Source organism: Dendrobates tinctorius, unplaced genomic scaffold, assembly GCF_039654945.1.
Source record: "Dendrobates tinctorius isolate UK_male_01 unplaced genomic scaffold, ASM3965494v1 ptg000162l, whole genome shotgun sequence".
Taxonomy (NCBI): domain Eukaryota; kingdom Metazoa; phylum Chordata; class Amphibia; order Anura; family Dendrobatidae; genus Dendrobates; species Dendrobates tinctorius.
Genome location: NW_027361829.1, coordinates 70,252,105 through 70,279,431, shown reverse-complemented (window position 1 = coordinate 70,279,431; position 27,327 = coordinate 70,252,105). Strand labels below are relative to the sequence as shown.

The window sequence follows — 27,327 nt, the reverse complement described above, 5'->3', positions numbered from 1 at the left end:
AAAGATAGTGTTCAGCATGGTTGGTTGATTTGTCACACCAAAGCAGACCAGGTTATCTGCTACAAGTGTGTAAAGCTTAATGTTTATCAAATTGAATCAAGCATGGATCAGTATAGACTATCATTGACAGAGATTAAATTGACCATACCATTTTTATGTCTGCCTGACTGTTCGTTGACTGTCTTCTACACTGATCAGTAGGCACCAGAACCAATGTGCTACATTCAGCCAGGCATCTACTGTATGTCCATCATGCCATCTATACTATTCTACTGTTGCTGTTGGGATAGTGGTAGCTGGACTGCCAAGCATCTCATTGCCTTCCCCATTTTAACTCTCTACTGTTCTGCTTTTCCCGTAGCCACTCTGCAGATACGCTAGCCATACACCTTGTGGCTGTGTTTTATAGTACTAATGTGTACTTTTGCTGCTGGGGCAACTGTTGCTGGCCGTAAAACTTCTAAGTATCTTTTTGCCTACCCTGTCCTAACTCTGTACCGTGCTGCTTCTGCTGCAGCCACTTCACAGTCACACCAGTCACTCATCTTCTGGCTGCCCATTGTATTTATTTTATGGTGCTGGACAGTGCTACTGATGCTTGGAAACATACTCTCATGTTTTTGTACCCACAAGAAAAGGCTTGAAAAATAGTGCTATTTTTTTAAAAGACTTTGTGACAACAAGCCATAACTTCTTCATGTTAAAACAATACTCTTGCTTTATCTCCAGAAAAATAGGGATCATTTTTGGAAAACTTGGTAAAAAGCCTTTATAATTCCCTAATCATCGTATAAATAATTTGGTTAAGAGTCCATTACATCTCTACATTCAATATAGTATAGTACATCTGTTTTGTCTTGCTAATTTTAGAGATAATTTTTGGATGCCTTAAGTAAAAGCTATCTCTTGTTCATTTAGCTAAGCGCTAACCTCTTTATTCTCCCCAAACAGAGATAATTGTTGCCCCCAGCGGTGTGAAAATGCCACAGCATCTTCTGTTTGCACCACCTGCTTATAAACAACAGCAATGCCTGCATTTGCCCTGGTTTATACAATTTTAGTAGCCAAAAAAGTCTGGTACTGCAGTGTGTTGTTACTCTGATAACAATTCATTTTTCTCTAGTCAGATAGGTTGAAGCTATATATAGATTAAAAAGCGTGTGTTTCCATTACAGAGCTCAAAACTTGTTTATTTGATCCAAAGGGGAACTCGCTGTGTTTACACCTATTTTCCATGCAATTTGAGGCATTTTAAAGATACGCCTCACGCAAATTTATTTGACGCAAATAAAATTTTTGGGGATAATTCTGCAAAGTTGGTTAATTTGAATTTTAAAATCTCCGCTCCTCTCTATTCCATACCTGATATGCATTAGGCCTAAGTTACAGAGGATCGGACATCAGTGCAAATGTGACTTGTTTTTGCCCTTATTTCATTCTCACTGTTCTGGAGTTCACAGGTAAATAATGAGAGCAGCTTAAAGACACGACCCCAGAGAACCCTGTGAGACATGGTGTTTAGTAAAAACCATCAAAATTAGTATTAAATAAAAAGGCCCAAAACTTTGAAGCCGTATGACGGTCTTAAAAAACTAAAAAAACGCCAACTGTGGGAAGCATCGAAAATGGAATGGGACCAAAAATTTCCCACTTTTGACTTAGTCCTCCTTAAACAATACAGTACTCTCAGTAATAAATCTCATCAGTATTCGTAGTTTTACCAAGTAAGGGGTTATTATTTCAGGCAATGTAATTAATGTCTTTTCCTCTAAACAACCATTTTTTAACTATATATTTACAACTGCCTTTCTCATACTGTTCTCATGCGGTCAGTTTCCTGAATTACTTAGATTTGTATGTCCCAAGTATATTGTGCTGCAGTGCTCTATAATTTGTGTGTTAGCCTTAAACACCTCATAAATCTGTTTTTTTATTAGCATCTTCTGATTGGTATTTCAAGGTTGTTGCTACCTAAGTGAATACCTCTGAGAGAAAGGTTCCTTGTGGAGGAAGTAAATCAATGCAATTTACTTATGTGCTATGATTTGTGGGGTGAAAGCCTAGCTTTCACATCCGCAGAAAAGAAAAGCTATTTCATGTTGCTTTGAGTAGCTGCTTGATGCAGTCATTCTGAAAATAGATTGTAGTTTTCTATTTTTTTCTCTTGTTTCTTCAACGTGGAATTATAGCTTGTGAGAGATGACAAATTGACAGCTCTAGAAAGTGCAGCCATCAGTCATACGGTAGTCTGCCGCCACAGAATTTCTTGCTTTAGTCTCTTAGGCATATGTAGTATGATTCTGCAGATATCATACAATACAATACATTTCCTCTTTTTATGTATGCAGCCCCCAAGTGTGACGCAAAGCTGTATAACACTGTTCCTTTCATACATTTATTAATCGGTTTGCAACATTTCACCTGTACTGGATTGAAGAGTATGCAGCATCTGCTTTCTTTGTACTGGGTTTAATCCAATGAAATTTACAGTGGAAATGAGATGATATTATCTATTAAAGGGATTGTCCGGGATAATAAAAACATAGTTAGATAGAACTTTTGGAAAAAGACAATTGTCCATGTAGTTCAACTAAGTGGTGAGAAAGACTAAAAAAATATAATTTAGGTACATCAGTAATGCATGATCCAGTCTTCCCTAAAGACACCGTCTGATCCTGAGTGTCAATTGACTGGACCAACATTCCGAACAAGGATTTTACTCATCTACATAAATAAGTATTTTCTTCTAAAAAACAAAGCTCTGGGCCCTTTTTGAAACCATTAACAGTTCCCGTTGTGACCAGCTGCTTAGGTAGGCTGTTCCACTGATTAATAGTTCTTATGGTAAAGAAGATTTGCCTTGAAATTGAACTTTTTTTTTCCCTCCAGTTGGAGGCAATGTCCATGAAATAGCTTTTCACCATATTTTTTTAGTTTCAATAAATTTTTTATTTAGAAACTTATTAAAGCAAGTCCAAGTTATGAACTCCCATGCAAGGGAGTATAAACTAACAATTTAACATACATTCAACAAACTTCAAATAATATAAGGGGAGACAAGACATAGACAGGGGTAGGGAAAGGCACATAGGATTTAATTATACGATATCCAATAATCTATAATGGTATCATCAATAACCAAACCAGGGCGTTTAATGCGGTTATGCCACCCACTATTGTAGGATCATATATGAATCCCGTCCCAGGCCATGGCCAGTTCTCAATTGGCTGCAGAGAGAGCCTAAGTGCCTGATCCAGTCGAGTATATGAGTGAAGCTCCATACAGGGATGCCAAACCCTGAAGAAACAATCCCACGTGTCGGTGTTCTAATTGCTTCTATTCTTTCATATAACATAATGTCGTTCACCTTCTCTTTCACCATAGAAATTGACAGTGAGGGCAACTTCCACTTTGCCGCAATGTGGATTTTAGTGACCATACATAATAGTTTACTAGCTTCTGAAGGCTTTTTGGAAGCCGGGTAGGCCTGGTTCCCAGTAAAAGGGTAGAAGGTTTCAGAACAACTGGTCCACCATACATCTGTGCTATCAGACGCTTCACCTCTCAAAGGCCAGAAACCACCGTACAAGACCACCAAATATGTTTCATGTAACCAAATAATCCACAGCCCCTAAAACAGTCTCCTGAGACATTAGGAAAAATGTTATGAATTTTTTCTGGTACATAATAGACTCTGTGCAATAGTGTTAAGAAGGTCTCCACAAGGGAAGTCTGGTGACTACCTTTCGATAGGGTGTCACAGCTACAATACCATTCATCAATTGACTGCTCAAACCCCAGATCCTCCGCCCATTGTAACATATACTTCAATTTTTTATCATCTTGTGGAGAATTTATAGCATAGTAGATCAATGAGATCGTTCCCCTGCCCAAAGGGTCATTTAGACATTTATTTTCAAAACGCGTTGCCCTGAGAGTAGTACTGCTCGGGAGGATCTGCTTTGCAAAGTGGAAGATCTTGATTAATCTCATTACCTCCCTAACTGGAGGTTCAAATTTTTGAACAATGTCCTGTCTGTCAAGTGAGATACTAAATAGGGAACACAAATGTTTAAGTATACGAATACCTTTCAGCTTCCACCACAAAAAAAATTTGTGACTCAAGGCCTGGCGGGAACATGGGATTTTGTAATATAGCTGTCAGGGGAGAAGGGCTTGATTGTAAGTTATTTTTAAACCGGACTTTTCTCCAAAGAAGCAAAAAGTGGACTTTAAAAGGAGTCACATTCATTAACCCCCTTTGAAGTCAGTCTGTGGTCCACATTAGGCCTGATAAAGAGAAATGATTCCAGAATAACCCATCTCGGACTATTGGGATATGAACACGTACTTTTTAATTGAGCAATCTGTGCCGACTTGTAATAAAGTGTAAAATTAGGGAGGGATAAACCCCCTTCGTTTCTGTGACGGAACATAAGTTTTGCGCAATTCTGGGTTGTTTTCCTAGCCAAAGAAACTTAGACATCATAGAGTGTAAATGAGTGAACGTTCTGGCTGGAACCATAATTGGGAGAGACCTAAATAGATATAAGAAGCGAGGCAGTGATACCATTTTTAATGCATGTATTCTGCCTAGCCAGGATAACTTTGAGGAACCCCATTCACCATATTTTTTTGTATGGGCCATTTATAGTTGTACAGGTGAATAATATAACCTCTTAGATGTCTGTTCTCAAGACTAAATGAAGTTAATTATTTTAATCTTTCTTCATAACTAAGAATTTTGATGCCCCTTATTAGTTTTGTGGCTCCATCTTTGTACTTTTTTAGCTCTAGGGTATCTTTTCTATGAACTGGTCCTCAGAACTGCATATTCAAGGTAGGCTCAGACTTGCGCTTTGTAAAGTTGAAGTATTGCGTCCATTTCCCACGAGTCCATACCTCGTTTAATAGATGACAAAATCCTGCAGGCCTTTGAAGCCGCTGATTGACATGACATGCTGATATTTAGTCAGGGATCAAGAAGTACACTCAGATCCTTCTCTACACATGACTCTCCTAGTTTTCCTCCTCCTAAAACATATTATTAGTGCCCAGGTATATAACTTGATATTTATACACTTTGCGCTTCATCGGCCAAATTGATATCTAAACACTCAGGTTTTTCAAGTCAACTTACAGTTTATGAACATTATCCAAATATGACCTAATCTACATAGTTTGGTGTCATCTGCAAAAATATTAATCCTGTCTTCTATATCATTAGTAAATAAATGAAATAAGAACCAGACCCTGCACTAAACCTTGGTACACCACTTATAAATGGAGACCATTTAGAGTCTTAAGGGCTTGTCACACTAAGCGATATCGCTAGCAATATCGCTATAACGTCACTGGTTTTGTGACGTTATAGCGATATTGCTAGCGATATCGCTATGTCTGATACTTACCTCTGACCGGCTCCCCCGCTGGTTATCGCTGATCGCGTGAGAACGTCCTGGGCCGTTTCTCGTCGTCAGCTTCCTGCTGGGCTTTCTGTGGCGCCGACGTGTGGACGCGGGCGGAGGACGTCAGGATCACCTCGTCTGACAGGTAAGTAGCGACCCCCGACCCCTGCTATGTCACTTGTGAGATCTGCCTGTGTGGCAGCTCACTAGCGACCACTTAACGATGTACCAGCGATCTTGACCGCGTCATATTGCTGGTCGGGATCGCTGGTGCATCGCTAAGTGTGACAGTACCTTTAGTCATTCACCACAACTTTCTGGGTGCGCTCTTTGAGAAAGTTTTCATTCCATTTACAAACTTTACTTTCTAAACCTTAATTAACCCATTAGACATTTATGTGGGACATTGTCCAATGCCTTTTCAAAGTCCAAAAAATGCTATATCCGCAACTATCTTTGTCTAGGTTTCTACTTTTTACAGGTTGTCTTCATAAAAAATTATCAGTATAATTTGCAAACTCCTGTACTTAGTAAAACCATCCCAGCAAGCACTTATAAAGTTATTTTCTCCCACATACTCCTGTGTATAATCCTTTACAATCCCCTCAAACATTTTTCTCACAATGGATGTTAAGCTTACTGGTCTAAAATTACCCAGGAAACAACTAGAGCCGACTTTGAAAATAGGTACCCCATTACCTTTTACACCAGTCTCTTGACACAGTACCAGCAACTAGAGAGTCTCTAAAAAGATCTAGAGTGGCAACTAAGCTGAGTTCCTTAGGGCCTCTTGGATGCAAACTATCGGGACTCAGAGCCTTGTTCACATTGTTTTTATTTAACTTTATTTGGGCCATATCTACATTTAGGCAACTGAGTATATTAGCTGATGTATTAAGAGCACTGGGATCGACCACATGAGACGCCCTCTCTAATTTGGCAATACACAGAGCTAAAGTACCCATTTAACCCCTTAGTGACAGCCATTTTACAGCTAAATGACCAGGCCAATTTTTACAATTCTGACCACTGTCCCTTTATGAGGTTATAACTCTGTAACGCTTTAACGGATCCCGCTGATTCTGAGATTATTTTTTTCGTGAAATATTGTACTTCATGTTAGTGGTAAAATTTCTTTGATATGTCTTGTGTTTATTTATGAAAAAATGGAAATATGGCAAAAATGTTGAAAATTTTGCAATTTTAAAACTTAAAATTTTTATGCCCTTAAATCAGAGAGATGTGTCACATAAATTTCTTAATAAATAACATTTACCACATGTCTACTTTACATTAGCACAATTTTGGAAACAAAATTTTTTTTGTTAGGAAGTTATAAGGGTTAAAAGTTGACAAGCGATTTCTCATTTTTACAACAAAATTTACAAAACCATTTTTTTTAGGGACCACATCATATTTAAAGTCATTTTGAGGGGTGTACATGACAGAAAATACCCAAAAGTGACACCATTCTCCAAACTAGACCTCTCAAGGTGCTCAAAACCACATTCAAGAAGTTTATTAACCCTTTATGAACTTCAGAGGAACTAAAGCAATGTGGAAGGAAAAAATTAACATTTAACTTTTTTTTGCAAAAAATTTAATTCAGAACCAATTTTTTTTATTTTCACAAGTGGTAAAAGAGAAAGTAAACCACAAAATTTGTTGTGCAATTTCTCCTGAATGCGCCAATACCTCATATGTGGGGATAAACCACTTTTTCAGCGCACGGCAGAGCTCGCAAGGGAAGGAGCGCCATTTGACTTTTTCAACGCAGAATTGGCAGCAATTGAGATCGGATGCCATGTTGCTTTCGGAGAGCCCCTAATGTTACTAAACAGTGTAAACCCCCACTAATTAGATGCAATTTTAATTGTTTTTATACATGTTTTGGTTTTGTCATGTATGTATTCTTGTTTGGTCATTAATAAATTTACAACAAAAATTTTTTTCAGATTATTGGATTTTTTGTGCAATTGAGGTGTTCCCTCTTTGTGGGTATGATCTTTCCTTTTTTTGCATTTATTGTCTCTAGCTTACCCTGGTGAACCCTCTTGTTCTCTTATATATATATATTCCTGTCTACGATTTACTAGTGGTGCCTTCCACTCCCTTTATGCATATACTCAAAAAACATAAGCCCTAGTTACAGTCAGGACCGGTGTTTGGGGGAGAAAACTGGAGAATTCCCCAGGGCTCCCACTCTCCTAGGGCCCCCCACATTTCTTTTTTGACACAAAGACTGCTTAAGGGCCTTCGGCGACATCATGGTCATGTGACCATGATGTCACCAAGAGTCCGTTAACTGCAGGAGTCTACAGGAACTGAAGAGACAGTCTGTACATTGTTCATGGAAAGAAAAACAATACCTCTCCTGAAAATAAACCTCAACCCATCTTTCAGAGAAAAAAATAATATGTGTTAGTTCACATGAGCAAAATTGTAGCAGGCATTATTCGCCTGTATTTTGTGGATAAGACAATGCTAGCTTCAATAGCACATAGCTTGTGCACCCATCCACATTGTACATCAGCTAACTGAGCTGCAAATGAATGTGACTGATGTGAGAATTCAGATTTTTGCAAACTTAGCCTTAAGGCCCCCCTACACATCAGACTAATATCTGCCAAAGCCACTGATATCGATGAAGTTGCGCAAAAATGTTGTGACTTTTGACATTTCCACAATAGATTTGGCCAGGTCAGCCAAAATGGGTAGAAGAGTGGAAGGATCGGGGCAGAACAGAGCATTGCGCAACTCCAGTCGAAATGAATCAACCTAATATATAGTTCATACACACTTCACTCTTCCATTGCTTCCCCAGTAGAAGACCTCACAAACAAAATATTTTGTGAAAATTTCTCATAGCCTATTTTTTCCATAGATATTGTCAATGATCACCAGAAACTCACATGTGAGCCTCTTGGATAGATTAAAAAATAATGTCTTCCTACATTACTAAACAAAAAGAGAAAATGCAGAACTTTTACCTGTAGAGAATAATGCTAGAGCTTTTCTTTTCAGTTGCCATCAGAAGATCCAGAAATCTACGAAAACTCATCGCAATGCCTATCACTGATGGTCCAGCTCTATGGTGCAGACAACCAGGACAGTATGACCCCAGATAACATGGAAAGTTTTGCCCAAGTTTTGATGACCAAGAGCGAACCAAAGCAGCAAAAACTCCTTCTGAGAGTAATTAAGCGGCTGGTAAGTCAACAGACATGTGTTATTATTAATTTTGCGCTATTTTAGGTTAACCACGGTTAGCAGGTATGGCAGCCTATGGTAAATCTTCTAACATTAATAGTCTTTAACAATACCTCACAGTTATGACACATTATTTTATGCTCACTATGGTATGGATGCAAAAGTATTATCAAAATCACTAAAAATTTCTAGGTGTCTGTACAAATAAAATTCTTTTTTTTATAGTTAAAAATTCTAAGGATTAACCCCTTCACTACCAAGGGTGGTTTGCACGTTAACTACCGGGCCAATTTTTACAATTCTGACCACTGTCCCTTTATGAGGTCATAACTCTGAAACGCTTCCGTGGATCCCGGTGATTCTGACACTGTTTTCTCGTGACATATTGTACTTCATGTTAGTGGTAAAATTTCATTCATATAACTTGCGTTTATTTATGAGAAAAACGGAAATTTGGCGAAAATTTTGAAAATTCCGCAATTTTCCAACTTTGAATTTTTATGCCCTTAAATCACAGAGATATGGCACACAAAAAAGTTAATAAGTAACATTTGCCACATGTTTACTTTACATCAGCACAATTTTGGAACCAAAATTTTTATTTGTTAGCAAGATATAAGGGTTAAAAGTTGACCAGCGATCTCTCATTTTTGCAACACCATTTTATTTTTACGGACCACATCACATTTGAGGCCACTTTGAGGGGTCTATATGATAGAAAATACCCAAAAGTGACACCATTCTAAAAACTGCACCCCTTAAGGTGCTTAAAACCACCTTCAAGGAGTTTATTAACCCTTCAGGTGCGTCACAGGAATTTTTTGAATATTTAAAAAAAATTAACATTTAACTTTTTTTCACAAAAAAAATTACTTCAGGTTCAATTTTTTTTATTTTACCAAGTGTAACAGGAGAAATAGGACTGCAAAAATTATTGTGCAATTTGTCCTGAGCACGCTGATACCTGATATGTGGGGGGGAACCACTGTTTCGGCGCATGGCAGAGCTAAGAAGGGAAGGAGCGCTGTTTGACTTTTTCAATGCAAAATTGGCTGGAATTCTGATCGGACGCCATGTCGCGTTTGGAGAGCCCCTGATGTACCTAAACAGTGGAAACCTCCACAAGTGACCCCATTTTTGAAACTAGACCCCCTAAGGAACTTATCGAGATATGTGGTGAGAACTTTGAACCCACAAGGGCTTCACAGAAGTTTATAATGCACAGCGGTACAATTAAAAAATCATATTTTTTCCACAAAATGATTTTTTCACCCCCAATTTTTATTTTCCCAAGGGTAACAGGACGCTAAAAGTTATTGTGCAATTTGTCCTGAGTACGCTGATACCCCATATGTGGGTGTAAATGACTATTTGGGCACATGGCAGAGCTCGGAAGGCAAGCAGCGCCATTTGACTTTTTTGGCTGGAATTGAGATCAGACACCATGTCGCGTTTGGAAAGCCCCTGATGTACCAAAACAGTGGAAATCCCCCACAAATGACCCCATTTTGGAAACTAGACCCCCCAAGGAACTTATCTAGATGTGTGGTGAGAACTTTGAACCCCCAAGTGCTTCACAGAAGTTTATAACGCCCAGGCGTGAAAATAACAAAAAAAAAATTTTTCCACAAAAATGATATTTTTGCCCCGAAATTTTTATTTTCCTAAGGGCAACAGGAGAAATAGGACCCCAAAAGTTGTTTTGCAAATTGTCCTGATTAGGCTGATACCCCATATGAGGGGGTAAAACACTGTTTGGGTGCATGGCAGGGCTTGGAAGGGAAGGAGCACCATTTGACTTTTTCAACGCAGAATTGGCTGGAATTGAGATCAGATGCCATGTTGCGTTTGGAGAGCACCTGATGTGCGCAAATAGTGGAAACCCCCAATTCTAGCCCTAACCCTAGCCCTAACCCTAGCCCTAACCCTAATGGGAAAATGGAAATAAATACATTTTTTTTATTTTATTATTTTTCCCTAACTAAGGGGGTGATAACGGGGGGTTTGATTTACTATTTATGGCGGTTTTTATGTTTGGCAGCTGTCGCACGCTAAAAGACGCTTTTTATTGTAAAAATAGTTTTTGCATCACCACATATTGAGAGCTATAATTTTTCCATATTTTGACCCACCGAGTCATGTGAGGTCTTATTTTTTGCGGGATGAGTTGACGCTTTTATTGGTATCATGTTCGGGCATGTGACATTTTTTGATCGCTTTTTATTTCGTTTTTTGGGACGCAGAATTTACAAAAAACAGCGTTTCATGAATTTCTTTTGGGTGGTGCGTTTACGCCGTTCCGGGTGTGGTAAAATTTATAAGGCGGTTTTATTCTTCGGGTCAGTACGGTTACAGCGATACCTCATTTAGGTCTTTTTTTATGTTTTGGTGCTTTTATGCAATGAAAACAATTTTATATAAAAAATAATTATTTTTGCATCACTTTATTCTGCGAGCTATAACTTTTTTATTTTTTCGTTGATGATGCTGTATGGTGGCTCATTTTTTGCGGGACAAGATGAAGTTTTCAGCGTTACCATGGATATTTATATGCGTCTTTTTGATCGCGCGTTATTGCACTTTTTGTTCGGCGGTATGATAATAAATCATTATTTTTGGCTTTGTTTTTTATTTTTATTTTTTAAGGGGTTCGCTTAAGGGGTTAACTATTGGCACAGTTTTATAGGGCGGGTCGTTACGGACGCGGCGATACCAAATATGTGTACTTTTATTGTTTTGTTTTTTTTATTTCCAAAAAATGAATTTATTGGGGAATATTTTTTTTTTTTTTTTTAATTTATTTGGCGATTTTTTTTTTAATTATTTTTACACTTTTTTTATTTTTTTTTTACTTTATTACAATGTCCCATGGGGGACATCACTGTCCTGTGACAGATCGCTGATCTGTCACATCACAGATCACTGTGACAGATCAGCGATCTGTCACAGGCACTGCACAGGCTTCCTCATGCCTGCGCTTTGCAGGAACTGAGGAAGCCAGCTTCCTGCAGGCCCCCGGAGGTCCCCGTCGCCATATTGGATCCGGGGACCTGCAGGAAAGGAGTCCCCCGCAGCAGCGCTGCACATTGCGCTGCCGTGGGGGGCTCAGGGAAGCACGGAGGGAGCCCCCTCCCTGCCGATGCTTCCCTTTAACCCCCGGTACACCGCGATCGTGTTTGATCGCGGTGTGCAAGGGGTTAACGTGTCGGGGGCGGTCCGTGACCGCCCCTGACACATTGTGCCGGGTGTCAGCTATGATAATTAGCTGACACTCGGCCGCGATCAGCGGCGCTCACCACGTGGGTGCCGCTGATCGCGATGACGTAATATTCCGTCCATGGTAATTAGGTCCATGGTCACATGGACGGAATATTACGTCAATTGTAGGTAAGGGGTTAAGACATCACTTTCATTATTATGTAGTCAAAAGATAACACAAAAGTGAACTTTTACTTTGAATACATTTTTGTACAGTCAGGATGAGATAATGCAACAAGTGTTTTTGAGTACATACTTGGAAGCACTGTGCACATGCATAGATACAGCCGTCAGAATCCTTATACCTGCATATCAACTGAAAGCCTTCTGTTCCTGTACATAAAGGCACAGAGTCAGGAAAGTTGTCACATGATCACCAATGTGGCCGCCGCCATCTTGAGTGCAATGAACGTGGTGGCTGCCATTCTGTGTAAATACATGTGCACTTTACCTACATGACTTCCACCATTTTTAGTGCAACGAACACATATTTATCGCCTCTGCATGCATCATTGCGCCTTGCTCAATACAAGTGAACTGAGGCCAAGAACATCTAGTCAGCACTTGGCCACATGTATTTATATCAGTCACGTGACCACCCACTCTTGCCACCGGCACTGGACACTCCTGACAGTGTGCACGTTGTGTGGGTTCAAAAGTCTGCAGTCATCTAGGGTGACTACATAATTTGATCACAAATCTGAACAGCCCCTTTAAGTGAGAAGGTTATTGCTCTTTTCTGTTGTCGTCGTTGTTGTTCTATTCTGTATCATTCCCGGATGTCCAGATTATTCTGGTCACAGTGCAGAAAATTTGTCCTATTTTATAATTGAGTGAAACATAAAGCATGGAGGTTCAGGGCGTGAACATGACACCATGAACCAGATATCTGTCATATGGTTTGTGATTAGTAATGTGACCATATTGTCTTTTCTGTTCACATTTGTTGCTTTTATAGCGCGGTACAAGCTCCTAGTCCTTTTATATCAATGAATTATCTTATTGCCTTTTTTTGAATGTCCTCGTGTTAAGGGAACATGTAGAAGGTATCTAAAAATGCTGTGTATTTTCGTGTACCGCATAGCTGAACTAAATCTCACAGTAGACAGGCAAATGAAAGAAGAAAGATTTTAGGCTGGCTCGGAGTTTGGGGAAGAACAGTAGCCAGACATCCGTATATCACATTTTTATAATGGTTTTAAAAGAAGCCATTACATCGTAATGTGTCCAGTAAACTACATCATAAGTTTATAACAAATGTAATCAGTGCGATAATAATGTTCAGTCCTACAGCCCGTGGTTTGTGGTTTTATGAGAACATGGCAGATTCACTCTCAGACACAAGTAGCAGTGTAACTCTCTCTGTTCTTGCTGAAAGCGCATAACCCCATCATTATCATTAGTATTTTATGTTGCATGTCCCATACTGGGAATCTCCATTTCCATTAGTGGTAAAAATTCATATCTGCTGATTATACAAAAAAGAAACCCCTCTATAAAGGCATTACTTGTCATGTAATATCCAAGCCAAGATCCCAGAGGTACATTACCCTATACAGTCACATCATCAAGCAATGCAATTGTACACTGATGGTCGAAGACGTGCTGTAATGTATGGCTAGAATATAGGAAAGTAATGTTCCACAAAGCAACCCCATAACACTGCAAGCACCGCGTTCCTTCCAGAAGACCGAATAAGCATATGCAAAGCAGAACTCCTTTTTTATGGGACGCAGTGTGTAATATATTTGCACAGGTTACTTCATTGCAGATAAAGGTTATTATGTCCTGATGTTATTCTCACAATTATCTATTTATTCGGCTTCCCTACGGTAATGTTTGTACATTCGTATCTAGCCTGTGCTGCTCTACGAAATGACTAGACTACAATGAGCTTAGCTTTGTAATACTCGTTTTTTTTGTGAATTCAGATATTTTGCAGTAAAGGGTTTTCAAGCTCCTCATATATAATGCAGGGGAAAATAACAATCCAATCTGTATTGCTATATTAAAAAACAATAAAGTTTTATTAAATAAGGTAGTAAATAAGATGGTTGGTTCAATTGAACATTGCCTGGTCATATACCCTATGAGGACATACTGACATCGAGGAGGGGGTCCCAATTTTATTTATTTTTTTTGTACTTTTAGTAGTTGCAAGGATGAAAGAATGTATCCAGTCTAATGTAAATTAATCCTAACCAGTTTATCACGTATACAAGAAATAGGCTTATTCTTGAATAGCCCTTTAAATTAGATCAGTGGGAACACCACCAATCATGACTTGGGTTTCTCTTTTTCACCTGGCTGCTAAAACATGGCCCGGACGAATAGAATTGAGCGAGAGATCACACTTGCACCCTCCTGCAACATTCAGATCTATCACACTGATGTAGAGCAAGAACCTGTACAGAGCACACAAGACCAGAGGGTGATAGCCTGTTACAAAGATAATGGAGATCAAGAGATGTGCTTTTTACCTAAAGCTGGAGTCACACATAGCAATCTCGCTAGTGAGATCGCTGCTGAGTCACAACTTGTGTGACACAACAGCGATCTCACCAGCGAGATCTCTGTGTGTGACAACAATCAGGGACCGGCCCCCCCTGCCGGTATCGCTGATCGCTGCAAGAAACCTCTGGATTTTTTTTTGTCTCTGGTCTCCCGCTGGCCAGCACGCATCGCTGCGTGTGACAGGCGGGAGACCAGCGATCAGCTGTAAAAAATAATGAAAAAATAAAAAATATTGTTATTCTCACCTTCCGACGTCCCGCGCAGCCATCCCGCCTCTCTCCACGCTCCCGGTCCCAGTGATCCTTTGCACAAATGACCGTGAGACGTCGGCCTCCCGCGAGACCGTGACGTTCTCGCGGTCATTCTCGCAAAGGATCACTGGGACCGGGAGCGTGGAGAGAGGCGGGATGGCTGCGCGGGACGTCGGAAGGTGAGAATAACAATACCGGTATTTTTTATTTTAATTCTATTTTTTTACAGGGATGGCATCAGCGCTAACGAACACAGCGATGCCGCGCGCTCTGCATCGCTGTGCTAATCGCTGGTGAAGCTGTCTGTGCGCTCATAGCAAGTGAGTAATTCCGCTACATAGAGGCGATCTGATCATCAACTGTATGTAGCGGAGTCGATTGGGTTGTGGCAGCTTCTAGTCTCTCAGAGACTATTGAAGCATGCCAAAAGTAAACAAAAAATGTTTTTAAAAAATAAAAAAAAATTCAAAAAAGTTTAAATCGCCCCCCTTTTGCCCCAATCAAAATAAAGCAAATAAAAAAAAAAAAATCAAACATACACATATTTGGTATCGCCACATTCAGAATTGCCCAATCTATCAATAAAAAAAGGATTAACCTGGTCGCTAAACAGTGTAGTGAGAAAAAAAAGTCAAAACACGAATTACGTTTTTTTGGTCGCGGCGACATTGCATTAAAATTCAATAACGGGCGATCAAAAGATCGTATCTCCACCAAAATGGTATCATTAAAAACGTCAGCCCAGCGCGGCAAAAATAAACCCTCACACAACTCGAGAACACGAAAAATGGAGATGCTACGGGTATCGGGGAATGGCACAATTATTATTTTTTTTTTTTACCAATCTTTGTAATTTTTTCTCACCACTTAGATAAAAAAGAACCTAGACATATTTGGTGTCTATGAACTCGTAATGACCTGGAAAATCATAATGGCAGGTCAGTTTTAGCATCTAGTGAACCTAGTAAGAAAGTAAGGCAAAAAATCAACTGTGGGATTCCACTTTTTTTTTTTGCAATTTCACCGCACTTGGAATTTTTTTCCTGCTTTTGAATACATGATATGGTAAAACCAATGGTTTCGTTCAAAAGTACAACTCGTCCCGCAAAAAAAAAAAAAGCCCTCACATGGCCATATTGATAGAAAAGTAAAAAAGTTATGGCTCTGGGAAGAAGGGGAGCAAAAAAACGAAAACGCAATACCGAAAATACCTCCAGTCATGAAGGGGTTTAAGATGCGCCTGATAAAGTCTTTTTAAACTCCTCTATCTCAGTTTATACTTTTCAGTTTGTTTTTGCACTTGAAAAAGATGCCAGTCCAACGTCAAAACGTGTTGTGTAATAAAAACTGCTTAATCTATACCTTGAACAGCAACTAAAAGAGGACTAAAATCCTCCAAAAATTTAAAAAATAGCAGAAAAAGGCAGCACTATTTTTACCTGCCTAGGCCTCCAGACAAATGCACTCTCAGGGTGCAGCAAGCCCATGTAGTTAAGATGGCAATAACACAGGTGACTAAATACTGATGAGACTGCCACTCACTTCCTATCAATCCATTGAGGGGGTGGCTGCTTAGTATGGGATTGCACATTGAAGACTTGTATGCGGCGCTGTTGACACAATGGTAATGCACAGCATCCAGGTTACAGCCTATTAGTGACGCCCTTCTAAGAAGGGCTGTCTCATCAGTATTTTTGCACCTGTGTTATTGCCATTTTAACTACATGGGCTTACTGCACCCTGAGAGTGCATTTGTCTGGAGGCCTAGGCAGGTAAAAACATTGCTGCCTTTTTTTAATCTATACCTTGCAAAAAAGATCTTTACTTCTTTAGCACAGCCAGAGATCATGCATCATCTTTTCTGGTCACAATGAGTTCAGCTATCTGCAATCTCTGTGTATTTTCAGTGCCTAAAGGGCCTGTCACACTAAGCGATATCGCTAGCAATATCGCTATAACTTGTGACGTTATAGCGATATTGCTAGCGACATCACTGTGTCTGATACTTACCTACGACCCGCTCCCCCGCTGGTTATCGCTGATCGCACGAGAACGTCCAGGACTGTTTCTCGTCGTCAGCTTCCTGCGGCGCTTCCTGTGGAGAGACGAGCTTGGAGCCGGGCGGGAGGACGTCAGGATCGCCTAGTGTGACAGGTAAGTAGCGATGTCGCTGGTGAGATCTGCCTGTGTGGCAGCTCACTAGCGACCACTTAGCGATGTACCAGCGATCCTGACCGCGTCATATCGCTGGTCGGGATCACTGGTACATCGCTACGTGTGACAGTACCTTTAGACTTGAATAGAGCAGCAGGGTACATGCACCAATTCAATTCCCAGATGCACTTTGGAGGCCATTGGAGATTTTTGCAATCAATGGGGATCCCAGTGGTGGGACCCACACCCATTTTCAGATAAATGATCATTATACTGTATAATAGAACAACTTGTTCTTGAAATACCATGTACAGCTTTTCTCTTCAATTGACAGTATACATTTTTCTTCCTTATAAAGGGAATAAAAGGGGAGGCCCTAAAGCATCTATTTTATCTCTGATGTAGTACCTCAGTACCTCTGCTGTGTGTTGCTAGAATGGCGATATTTATACCTCGTTTTTATAGACTTATTTCACCCTGCTGATAATAGTGATTGATTTTTCTTTGTTATATTTATATGGAAGAAAAATGTACAGTTTTGTGAAAAACTGTTTGCCCCTTCCAGATTTCCTATTTTTTTGCATGTTTGTCACACTTAAATGCTTCAGATCACCAAACAAATTTAAATATTAGACAAAGATAACACAAGTAACACAAAATGCAGTTTTTAAATGATGTCTGTATTATCAAGGCAAAAAGAAATCCAAACCTACAGGGCCCTCTGTGAAAAAGTGATTGCCCCTAAACCTAATAATTGGTTGGACCACCCTTAGCAGCAACAACTGCAATCAAGTATTTGTGATAACTTGAAATCAATCTTTTACAACGCTCTGCAAGAATTTTGGCCCACTCATCTTTGCAGAATTGTTGTAACTCAGCCACATTGGTAGGTTTCCGAGGATGAACTGACTTTTAAAGGTCCTGCCACAGCATCTCAATTGGTTTATAGTCAGGACTGTTACTAGCTCACTTCAAAGTTTTAATTTTGTTTTTCTTAATCAATTCAGAGGTGGTCTTGCTGGTGTGTTTTGGATCGTTGTCCTGCTGCATAACCCAAGTGGGCTTCCGCTTGAGGTCACGAACAGATGGACGGAAATTCTCCTTCAGGATTTTTTTGGTGGACAGCAGAATTCATGGCTCCATTTACAATAGCAATCTTTCAGGTGCTGAAGCAGCAAAACAGTCCCAGACCATCACACTAGCACCACCATATTTTACTGTTGGTATGATGTTCCATTTCTGAAATGCTGTGTTATTTCTATGCCAGATGTAATGGTACATACACCTTCCAAAAAGTTCAACTTTTGTCTTGTCAGTCCACAGAGTATTTTCACAAAATCTTGAAGTCTTGGAGATTATCATGATGTTTTCTGGCAAAACTGAGACAAGTCTGCATGTTCTTATTTATCAGCATCTTAGAGCTCTGCCATGCAGGCCATTTTTGCCCAGTCTCTTTCTTATGGTAGAGTCATGAACACTGACCTTAACTGATGCAAGTGATTCCTGCAGTTCTTTGGATGTTGTTGTGGGGTCTTTTGTGACCTCCTGGATGAATTGTCGCTGCGCTCTTGGGATAATTATGGTCGGCCGGCCACTCCTGGGACAGTTCACCATTGTTCCATGTTTTCGCCATTTGTGGATAATGGCTGTCACTGTGGTTCACTGGAGTCCCAAAGCTTTAATAATGGCTTTTTAACCTTTTCCAGACTTATAGATATAATTTACTTTATTTCTCAATTTTTACAGAATTTCTTTTGATTGCGGCATTATGTCTAGCTTTTGTGGATCTTTTGGTCTACTTCACTTTGTCAGGCAGGTCCTATTTAAGTGATTTCTTGATTGAGAACACGTGTGGCAGTAATCAGGCCTGGGTGTGGATAAGGAATTTGAACTCCGCTTCCCAAAGATATGATAAACTACAGTTAACTCATGTTTTAAAGGTGGTGGGGGCAATCGCTTTTTTTAAAAGGGCCCTGTAGGTTTGGATTTCTTTTTCCCTTAGTAATAAAGAAGACCTTTGTTTAAAAACTGCATTTTGTGCTTACTTGTGTTATCTTTGTCTAATATTTAAATTTTTTGGTGATCTGAAACATTTAAGTATGAAAAACATGCAAAAGAATAGGAAATCAGGAAGGTGGTAAGTACTTTTTTTTACACAACTGTATATTGTGAATATGATATTTATTATAAAGAAGTATTGTAAAGAAAAACTTTTTTGGCTGTTTTATTGACCCACACCAATCTGTTATCACTTATGCAGTGGATAATTGATAACTTGTTGCAGAATTAAATGTTCAGTAATTTAAAATTTTTACAATTTCTCACCATTTTTAGTAAGTCTCTTGATGTCAATAGTGAATAGTTTACCTTCACAAAGTAAATACCCATCTTGCAATCGCCCTAGTAAATTCAACAAGTTATTGACAATGTCAGTATACATGAGAAGTGTCAGGGAGATTTATATCATTGCTCTTTTTAGCTTCACCATTGATCTGATTGCCTACAAACCTGGTTTGAAGATTCAATTAACAGTGCCACCTAGAGGTTACAAAGAAGGAATGCATTTTATCAAATAAGTCTAAAGTATGTGTACATTTTTGGTTGGGTCCCTTTACACACCGGATGATAAATTGCCCACAGCCATAGTGATTGATGTTATGGGAAGTCAGTAAGCACCCATTTACTTCCATTCTATGTAACAAGGACCTTGAGGAGGGTTCACCCAAACCATCATTTGTGCAATCAATCATTCTCCCCTCTTGCCGTTCACCTCATTATTGTCAGCAACACATTCTTATTTGTACAATGAGTTGTGCTGCCAAGCGGTGATTGTTTTTGTGCTCACTTGATTAAAAAACGTTTTGTCCTTTGATTTCTGGGCAGGTTTCTGATGGTTAATGATTCTGAATAAACATTTGTTTTGACATTTAGCACCCTGAATTAACCCCTTAACCCCAAGGGTGGATTGCACGTTCATGACCGGGCCAATTTTTACAATTCTGACCACTGTCCCTTTATGAGGTAATAACTCTGAAACGCTTCCATGGATCCTGGTGATTCTGACATTGTTTTCTCGTCACATATTGTACTTCATGTTAGTGGTAAAATTTCATTCAAATAACTTGCGTTTATTTGTGAAAAAAATGGAAATTTGGCAAAAATTTTGAAAATTTTGCAATTTTCCAAATTTGAATTTTTATGCCCTTAAATCACAGAGATATTGCACACAAAAAACTTAATAATTAACATTTCCCACATGTTTACTTTACATCAGCACAATTTTGGAACCAAAAATTTTTTTTTGTTAGGAAGTTATGAGGGTTAAAAGTTGACCAGCGATTTCTCATTTTTGCAACACCATTTTATTTTTATGGATCACATCACATTTGAATTCACTTTGAGGGGTCTATATGATAGAAAATACCCAAAAGTGACACCATTCTAAAAACTGCACCCCTCGAGGTGCTCAAAACCATATTCAAGAAGTTTATTAATCCTTCAGGTGCTTCACCGGAGTTTTTTGAATGTTTAAAAAAAATGAACATTTAACTTTTTTTACAAAAAAATTACTTCAGGTCCAATTTTTTTATTTTACCAAGGGTAACAGGAGAAATTGGACTGCAAAAGTTATTGTGCAATTTGTCCTGAGTACGCTGATACCTGATATGTGGGGGGGGAACCACTGTTTCGGCGCATGGCAGACCTCAGAAGGGAAGGAGCGCCGTTTGAGTTTCTCAATGCAAAATTGGCTGGAATTCAGATTGCATGCCATGTCACGTTTGGCGAGCCCCTGACGTACCTAAACAGTGGAAACCCCCCACAAGTAACCTCATTTTGGAAACTAGACCCCCCCAAGGAACTTATCTAGATATGTGGTGAGAGCTTTGAACCCACAAGGGCTTCACAGAAGTTTATAACGTACAGCCGTACAATTAAAAAATCATATTTTTTTCCACAAAAATGATCTTTTCACCCCCAATTTTTGTTTTCCCAAGGGTAACAGGACCCTAAAAGTTATTGTGCAATTTGTCCTGAGTACGCTGATACCCCATATGTGGGTGTAAGCGACTATTTGGGCGCATGGCAGAGCTCGGAAGGGAAGCAGCGCCATTTGACTTTTTTGGCTGGAATTGAGATCGGACACCATGTCGCGTTTGGAAAGCCCCTGATGTACCAAAACAGTGGAAACCCCCCAAAAATGACACAATTTTGGAAACTAGACCCCCCAAGGAACTTATCTAGATGTGTGGTGAGAACTTTGAACCCCCAAGGGCTTCACAGAAGTTTATAACGGTCAGTCGTACAATTAAATAAATCATATTTTTTCCACAAAAATGATCTTTTCACCCTCAATTTTTATTTTTACAAGGGTAACAGGAGAAATTGGACCCCAAAAGTTGTTGTCCAATTTGTCCTGAGTATGCTGATACCCCATATGTGGGAGAAAACTACTGTATGGGCACATATCAGGGCTCGGAAGGGAAGTAGTGATGTTTTGGAATGCAGACTTTGATGGAATGGTCTGCGGGTGTATGTTGCCTTTGGAGAGCCCCTGATATACCTAAACAGTGGTAACCCCCCACAAGTGACCCCATTTTGGAAACTAGACCCCCTAAGGAACTTATCTAGATGTGTGGTGAGCACTTTGAAGCCCCCAGTGCTTCACAGAAGTTTATAACGCCCGGGCGTGAAAATAAAAAAATCATATTTTTTCCACAAGCATGATCTTTTAGTCCCGATTTTTTTTTATTTTCCCAAGGGTAACAGGAGAAATTGGACCCCAAAAGTTGTTTTCCAATTTGTCCTGAGTGCGCTGATACCTCATATGTGGGAGAAAACTACTGTATGGGGACACGTTGGGGCTCGGAAGGGAAGTAGTGACGTTTTGGAATGCAGACTTTGATGGAATGGTCTGCGGGTGTCATGTCGCGTTTGGAGAGCCTCTGATGTGCCTAAAGTGTTGAAACTCCCCACAAGTGACCCTATTTTGGAAACTAGACCCCCCACGGAACTTATCTAGATGTGTGGTGAGCACTTTGAACCCCCAAGTGCTTTACAGAAGTTTATAACACCCGGGCGTGAAAATAAAATCATATTTTTTCCACATTTCCACAAAAATGATATTTTTGCCCCCAATTTTTTATTTTTAAGAGTAACAGGAGAAATAGGACCACAAAAGTTGTTTTGCAATTTGTCCTGAGTAGGCTGATACCCCATATGTGGGGGTAAAACACTGTTTGGGCACATGGCAGAGCTTGGAAGGGAAGGAGCACCATTTGACTTTTCAACGCCGAATTGGCTGGAATTGAGATCAGACGCCATGCTGCGTTTGGAGAGCACCTGATGTGCCCAAACAGTGGAAACCCCCCAATTCTAACTACAACCCTAACCCCAACACACCCCTAACCCTAATCTCAGGCCTAACCCTAATGGGAAAATGGAAATACATTTTTTTAACTTTATTATTTTTCCCTAACTAATGGGGTGATAACGGGGGGGTTTGATTTACTATTTATGGCGGGTTTTTATATTTGGCAGCTGTCACACGCTAAAAGACGCTTTTTATTGTAAAAATAGTTTTTGCCATCACCACATTTTTAGAGCTATAATTTTTACATATTTTGACCCACCGAGTCATGTGAGGTCTTGTTTATTGCGGGACGAGTTGACGTTTTTATTGGTACCATTTTCGGGCACGTGACATTTTTTGATCGCTTTTTATTCCGATTTTTGGGACGCAGAATGAACAAAAACCAGCATTTCAAGAATTTCTTTTGGGGGGTGCGTTTACACCATTCCGCGTGCGGTAAAATTGATAAGGCGGTTTTATTCTTCGGGTCAGTACGGTTACAGAGATACCTCATTTATGTCTTTTTTTATGTTTTGTCGCTTTTATGCAATGAAAACAATTTTATATGAAAAATAATTATTTTTGCATCGCTTTATTCTGCGAGCTATAACTTTTTTTTTTTCACTGAAGACGCTATATGGCGGCTCGTTTTTTGCGGGACAAGATGACGTTTTCAGCGGTACCATGGCTATTTATATGCGTCTTTTTGATTGCGCGTTATTGCACTTTTTGTTCGGTGGTATGATGATAAAGCTTTATTTTTTGGTTTGTTTTTTATTTTTATGTTTTAAAGGATTCACTAAAGGGGTTAACTAATGGGACAGTTTTATAGGGCGGGTCGTTACGGACGCAGCGATACCAAATATGTGTACTTTTATTGTTTTGTTTTTTTTATTTCCAAAAAATGAAATTATTAGGGAATAATTTTTTTTTTTTTTTAATTCATTTAGCGGTTTTTTATAAATTATTTTTACACTTTTTTTTTTTACTTTATTACAATGTCCCAGGGGGGACATAACTGTCATGTGACAGATCGCTGATCTGTCACATCACAGATCGCTGTAACAGATCAGCGATCTGTCACAGGCAGTGCTGCAGACTTCCTCGTGCCTGTGCTTTGCAGGCACTGAGGAAGCCGGCTCCCTGCAGGCCCCCGAAGGTCCCCGCCGCCATTTTTGATTTGGGGACCTGCAGGGAAGGAGACCCCCCGCAGCAGCGCTGCTCATTGCGCTGCTGTGGGGGTCTCAGGGAAGTACGGAGGGAGCCCCCTCACTCCCGATGCCTCCCTAAACCCCCGGTACACTGCGATTGTGTTTGATCACAGTGTGCCAGGGGTTAACGTGTCGGGGGCGGTCCGTTACCGCCCCTGACACATAGTGCCGGGTGTCAGCTGTGATAATCAGCGGACACCCGGCCGCGATCAGCGGCGCTCACCACGTGGGCGCCGCTGATCGCTTTGACGTACTATCCCGTCCCTGGGAATTAAGTCCCAGGGCACATGGACGGGATAGTACATCATATGGCAGAAAGAGGTTAAAGGCCCTTCACTCTCATCACTTTTATGGGGTCATCTGGCTTTGCTTCCATCTGTTGTGGCAGGTGAGTGGAGCCAGTAGTGTCACTTTACAGATATTTATCGGCTCACGTGCAATTTTTTTTTTAGTTTTCACTGAAGCAGGTAGACTGAACTTTTTCTATCTTTTCCTATCCATTGACTCTTAATAATGGATCAGTTAAAAACAGATGAAACACTGATGTAACTCTGAAGTACAAAGTCCATATTCAGTGTGTCCTCCGTTTTACACAGATCTCTGTAGACTTTTATGGTTGAGTCTGATCTGCAAAACAGATAAGTATAGGACATGTTCTGATTCTAGCGGAACAGAAACACGGACCCGTTTTTAAGACTAATGTGTGTGTGTAAATCAATTACATTTTATGAGTCAGTGTGCTGTCCAAGGAATAAACAGAGCGCACTCATGCCTCGTGCTACCAGTATTGATAAAAGCACAAAATACAAAAGTCAAGAATAATCACTCAGGAAGGATGAGAAAGTAAATGTCTGTGGGCACCAGCTGTAAATCCATACCTTTTTGATCTGTGGAGTTGAGTAACATTTTTATTTAGTTTTTTTTTATTTATGTATTTTGTTAATATTGCAGTTTTGCTTCTTGACGTTACTTTCACAATATTTCAGGCTACTATATACACACGTGGTCACAATTGTTGGTACCCCTCGTTTAATGACAGAGAAACCCACAATGGTGACAGAAGTAACTTGAATCTGCTAAAAGCAATAATAAATCAAAAATCTATGGAAATGAATATATGAAAGTCAGACATTGCTTTTCAACCATGCTTTCACAGAATTTAAAAACAAAAATAAAATTCATGAAATAGGCCTGGACAGAAAAGATGGTACCCCTGAAAATAATGTGACAAAAGGGACTTGTTAAATCAAGGTGTGTCCACTAATTAGCATCACAGGTGTCTTCAGTCTTGGAATCAGTGAGTGGGCCTGTATAGAGGGCTACAGATACTCACTGTGCTGTTTGGTGGCATGGTGTGTATCACACTCAACATGAACCAGAGGAAGCAAAGGAAAGAGTTGTCTCAGGACATAAGGTAAAAGGTATAAGACCATCTTCAAGCAGCTTGATGTTCCTGTGAATACAGTTGCACATATTGTTAAGAAATTTAAGCTCCATGAGACTGTAGCCAACCTCCCTGGATGTGGCCGCAGGAGGAAAATTGATGACAAATCAAAGAGACGGATAATACAAATGGTAGCGAAAGAGCTCAGAAAAACTTCTAAACAGATTACAGGTGAACTTCAAGCTCAAGGAACATTGCTCCATCCGTCATTGTATGAGCCAAAGTGGACTTCATGGGAGACAACCAAGGAGGACACCATTGTTGAAAGAAAATCATAAAAAAGCCAGACTGGAATTTGCGAAACTACATGTTGACAAGCCACAAAGCTTCTGGGAGAATGTCCTATGTATAGATAAGACAAAAATGGAACTTTTTGGCAAGTCACATCAGTTCTATGTCCGCAGACGTAATAATGAAGCATATCAAGAAAAGAACACTGCCCCTACTGTGAAACATGGAGGAGGCTCTGTTATGTTCTGGGGCTGCTTTGCTGTATCTGGCACAGGGTGTCTAGAATCTATGCAGGGTACAATGAAATCTGAAGACTATCAAGGGATTCTAGAGAGAAATGTGCTGCCCAATGTCTGAAAGCTTGATCTCAGTCACAGGTCATGGGTCTTACAACAGGATAATGACCCAAAACACACAGCTAAAAACACCAAAGTATAGCTAAGCAGAAAATATTGGACTATTCTGAAGTGGCCTTCTATGAGCCCTGACCTAAATCCTATTGAGCATCTTTGGAAAGAGCTGAAACATTCCATCTGGAAAAGGTAACCTTTAAACAAGATACAACTGGAGCAGTTTGCTCTTGCGGAGTGGGCCAAAATGCCTGTCGAGAGGTGCAGAAGTCTCATTGACAGTTACAGTAATTATTTGCTTGCAGTGATTGCCTCAAAAGGTTGTGCAACAAAATATTAAGTTAAAGGGAACCTGTCACCCCCCCAGGGCGTTTCAGTTAAAGAGCCACCTTCAGCAGCACTAAGGCCAGTGTCAGGCAGCTGCTGCAAAGGCAAATAAAATAGTGGGATGCATTAAAAGAGGCATAGATGCTCATGAGGAGAACATAATTTTACCTCTATATAAGTCACTAGTGCGACCACACTTAGAATATTGCGTACAGTTCTGGTCTCCGGTGTATAAGAAAAACATAGATCAACTGGAACGGGTGCAGAGAAGAGCGACCAAGGTTATTAGGGAACTGGGGGGTCTGCAATGCCAAGACAGGTTATTACACCTGGGGTTATTTAGTTTTGAAAATCGAAGGCTTAGGGGTGATCTTATTACAATCTATAAATATATGTGGGGACAATACAAAGACCTTTCTAATGATCTTTTTACTCTTAGACCTGTGACAGGGAAAAGGGGGCATCCTCTACGTCTGGAGGAAAGAAGGTTTAATCATAATCACAGACGCAGATTCTTTACTGTAAGAGCAGTGAGACTATGAAACTCTCTGCCATATGATGTTGTAATGAGTGATTCCCTACTAATATTTAAGAAGGGACTGGATGCCTTTCTTGAAAAGTATAATATTACAGGTTATATACACTAGTTTCCTTAATATTGCGTTGATCCAGGGAGCTAGTCTGATTGCCGTATGTGGAGTTGGGAAGGAATTTTTTTCCCCAATGTGAAGCTTACTGTTTGCCACATGGTTTTTTTTTGCCTTCCTCTGGATCAACATGTTAGGGCAAGTTAGGATAGGACATGGGTTGAACTAGATGGACTTAAAGTCTTCCTTCAACCTTAACAACTATGTTACTATGTTACTCTTTTATGTTATTCTGTGAAGGTGGCTCTTCTTTTTCTGACCCCTAGTAACGCTGAAATATTTACTTTTATAAATATCTCCTCATACCTGTAATGTGTCCCATAGGCATGGTGTGTCCCCCTGTATCAGCCGCCTACCATCTGTCCATCATGCCTGTCCGGTGTCTCGGCGCCACCTACCATCATGCGCCTGCGTGTTGTGGAGGCACCAGATCCCGCCCCGCAGTGTGTTATGATGTATTCACACTCCGGGGCTGGGGCCTCCACAACATGCAGGCGCAATAGCCTGATGTCAGCTCTCGGGCAGCGCGGACTGCGCATGCCCGAGAACTCTTGTCACAGTGCAGACGCCGGCATTCATAACAGGAGGAGGCACCGACGCACAGGGGCACCATGATGGACAGATGGTGGGTGGCGCCGAGACACCGGACAGGCATGATGGACGGATGGTAGGCGGCTGATACAGTGGGACACACCATACCTATGGGACACACTACAGGTATGTGGAGCTATTTATAAAAGTCGATATTTCAGCGCTACTAGGGGTCAGAAAAAGAAGAGCCACCTTCACAGAATGCAGCCTTAGTGCTGCTGAAGGTGGCTCTTTAATTGAAAAACGCTCTGGGGGGGGTGACAGGTTCCCTTTAAGGGTACCATCATTTCTGTCCAGACCTATTTCATGAGTTTTGTTTGTTTTTTTTTAAATTCTGTGGAAGCTTGGTTGAAAAGCAATGTCTGACTTGCATTTGTTCA

At 40.2% G+C, this 27,327-nt stretch overlaps 1 protein-coding gene across 3 annotated transcripts in view; it reads left to right on the top strand.

The window, feature by feature from the left end:
• ULK4 (unc-51 like kinase 4) overlaps nucleotides 1-27,327 on the top strand; it is a 1,062,038-nt gene that overhangs the window by 808,941 nt on the left and 225,770 nt on the right. For all 3 annotated transcript variants that reach the window (XM_073550092.1, XM_073550091.1, XM_073550093.1), the window contains exon 35: nucleotides 8,434-8,619. In XM_073550092.1, the coding sequence (XP_073406193.1) occupies nucleotides 8,434-8,619 (186 nt within the window). The remainder of the gene's footprint in view (nucleotides 1-8,433; nucleotides 8,620-27,327) is intronic.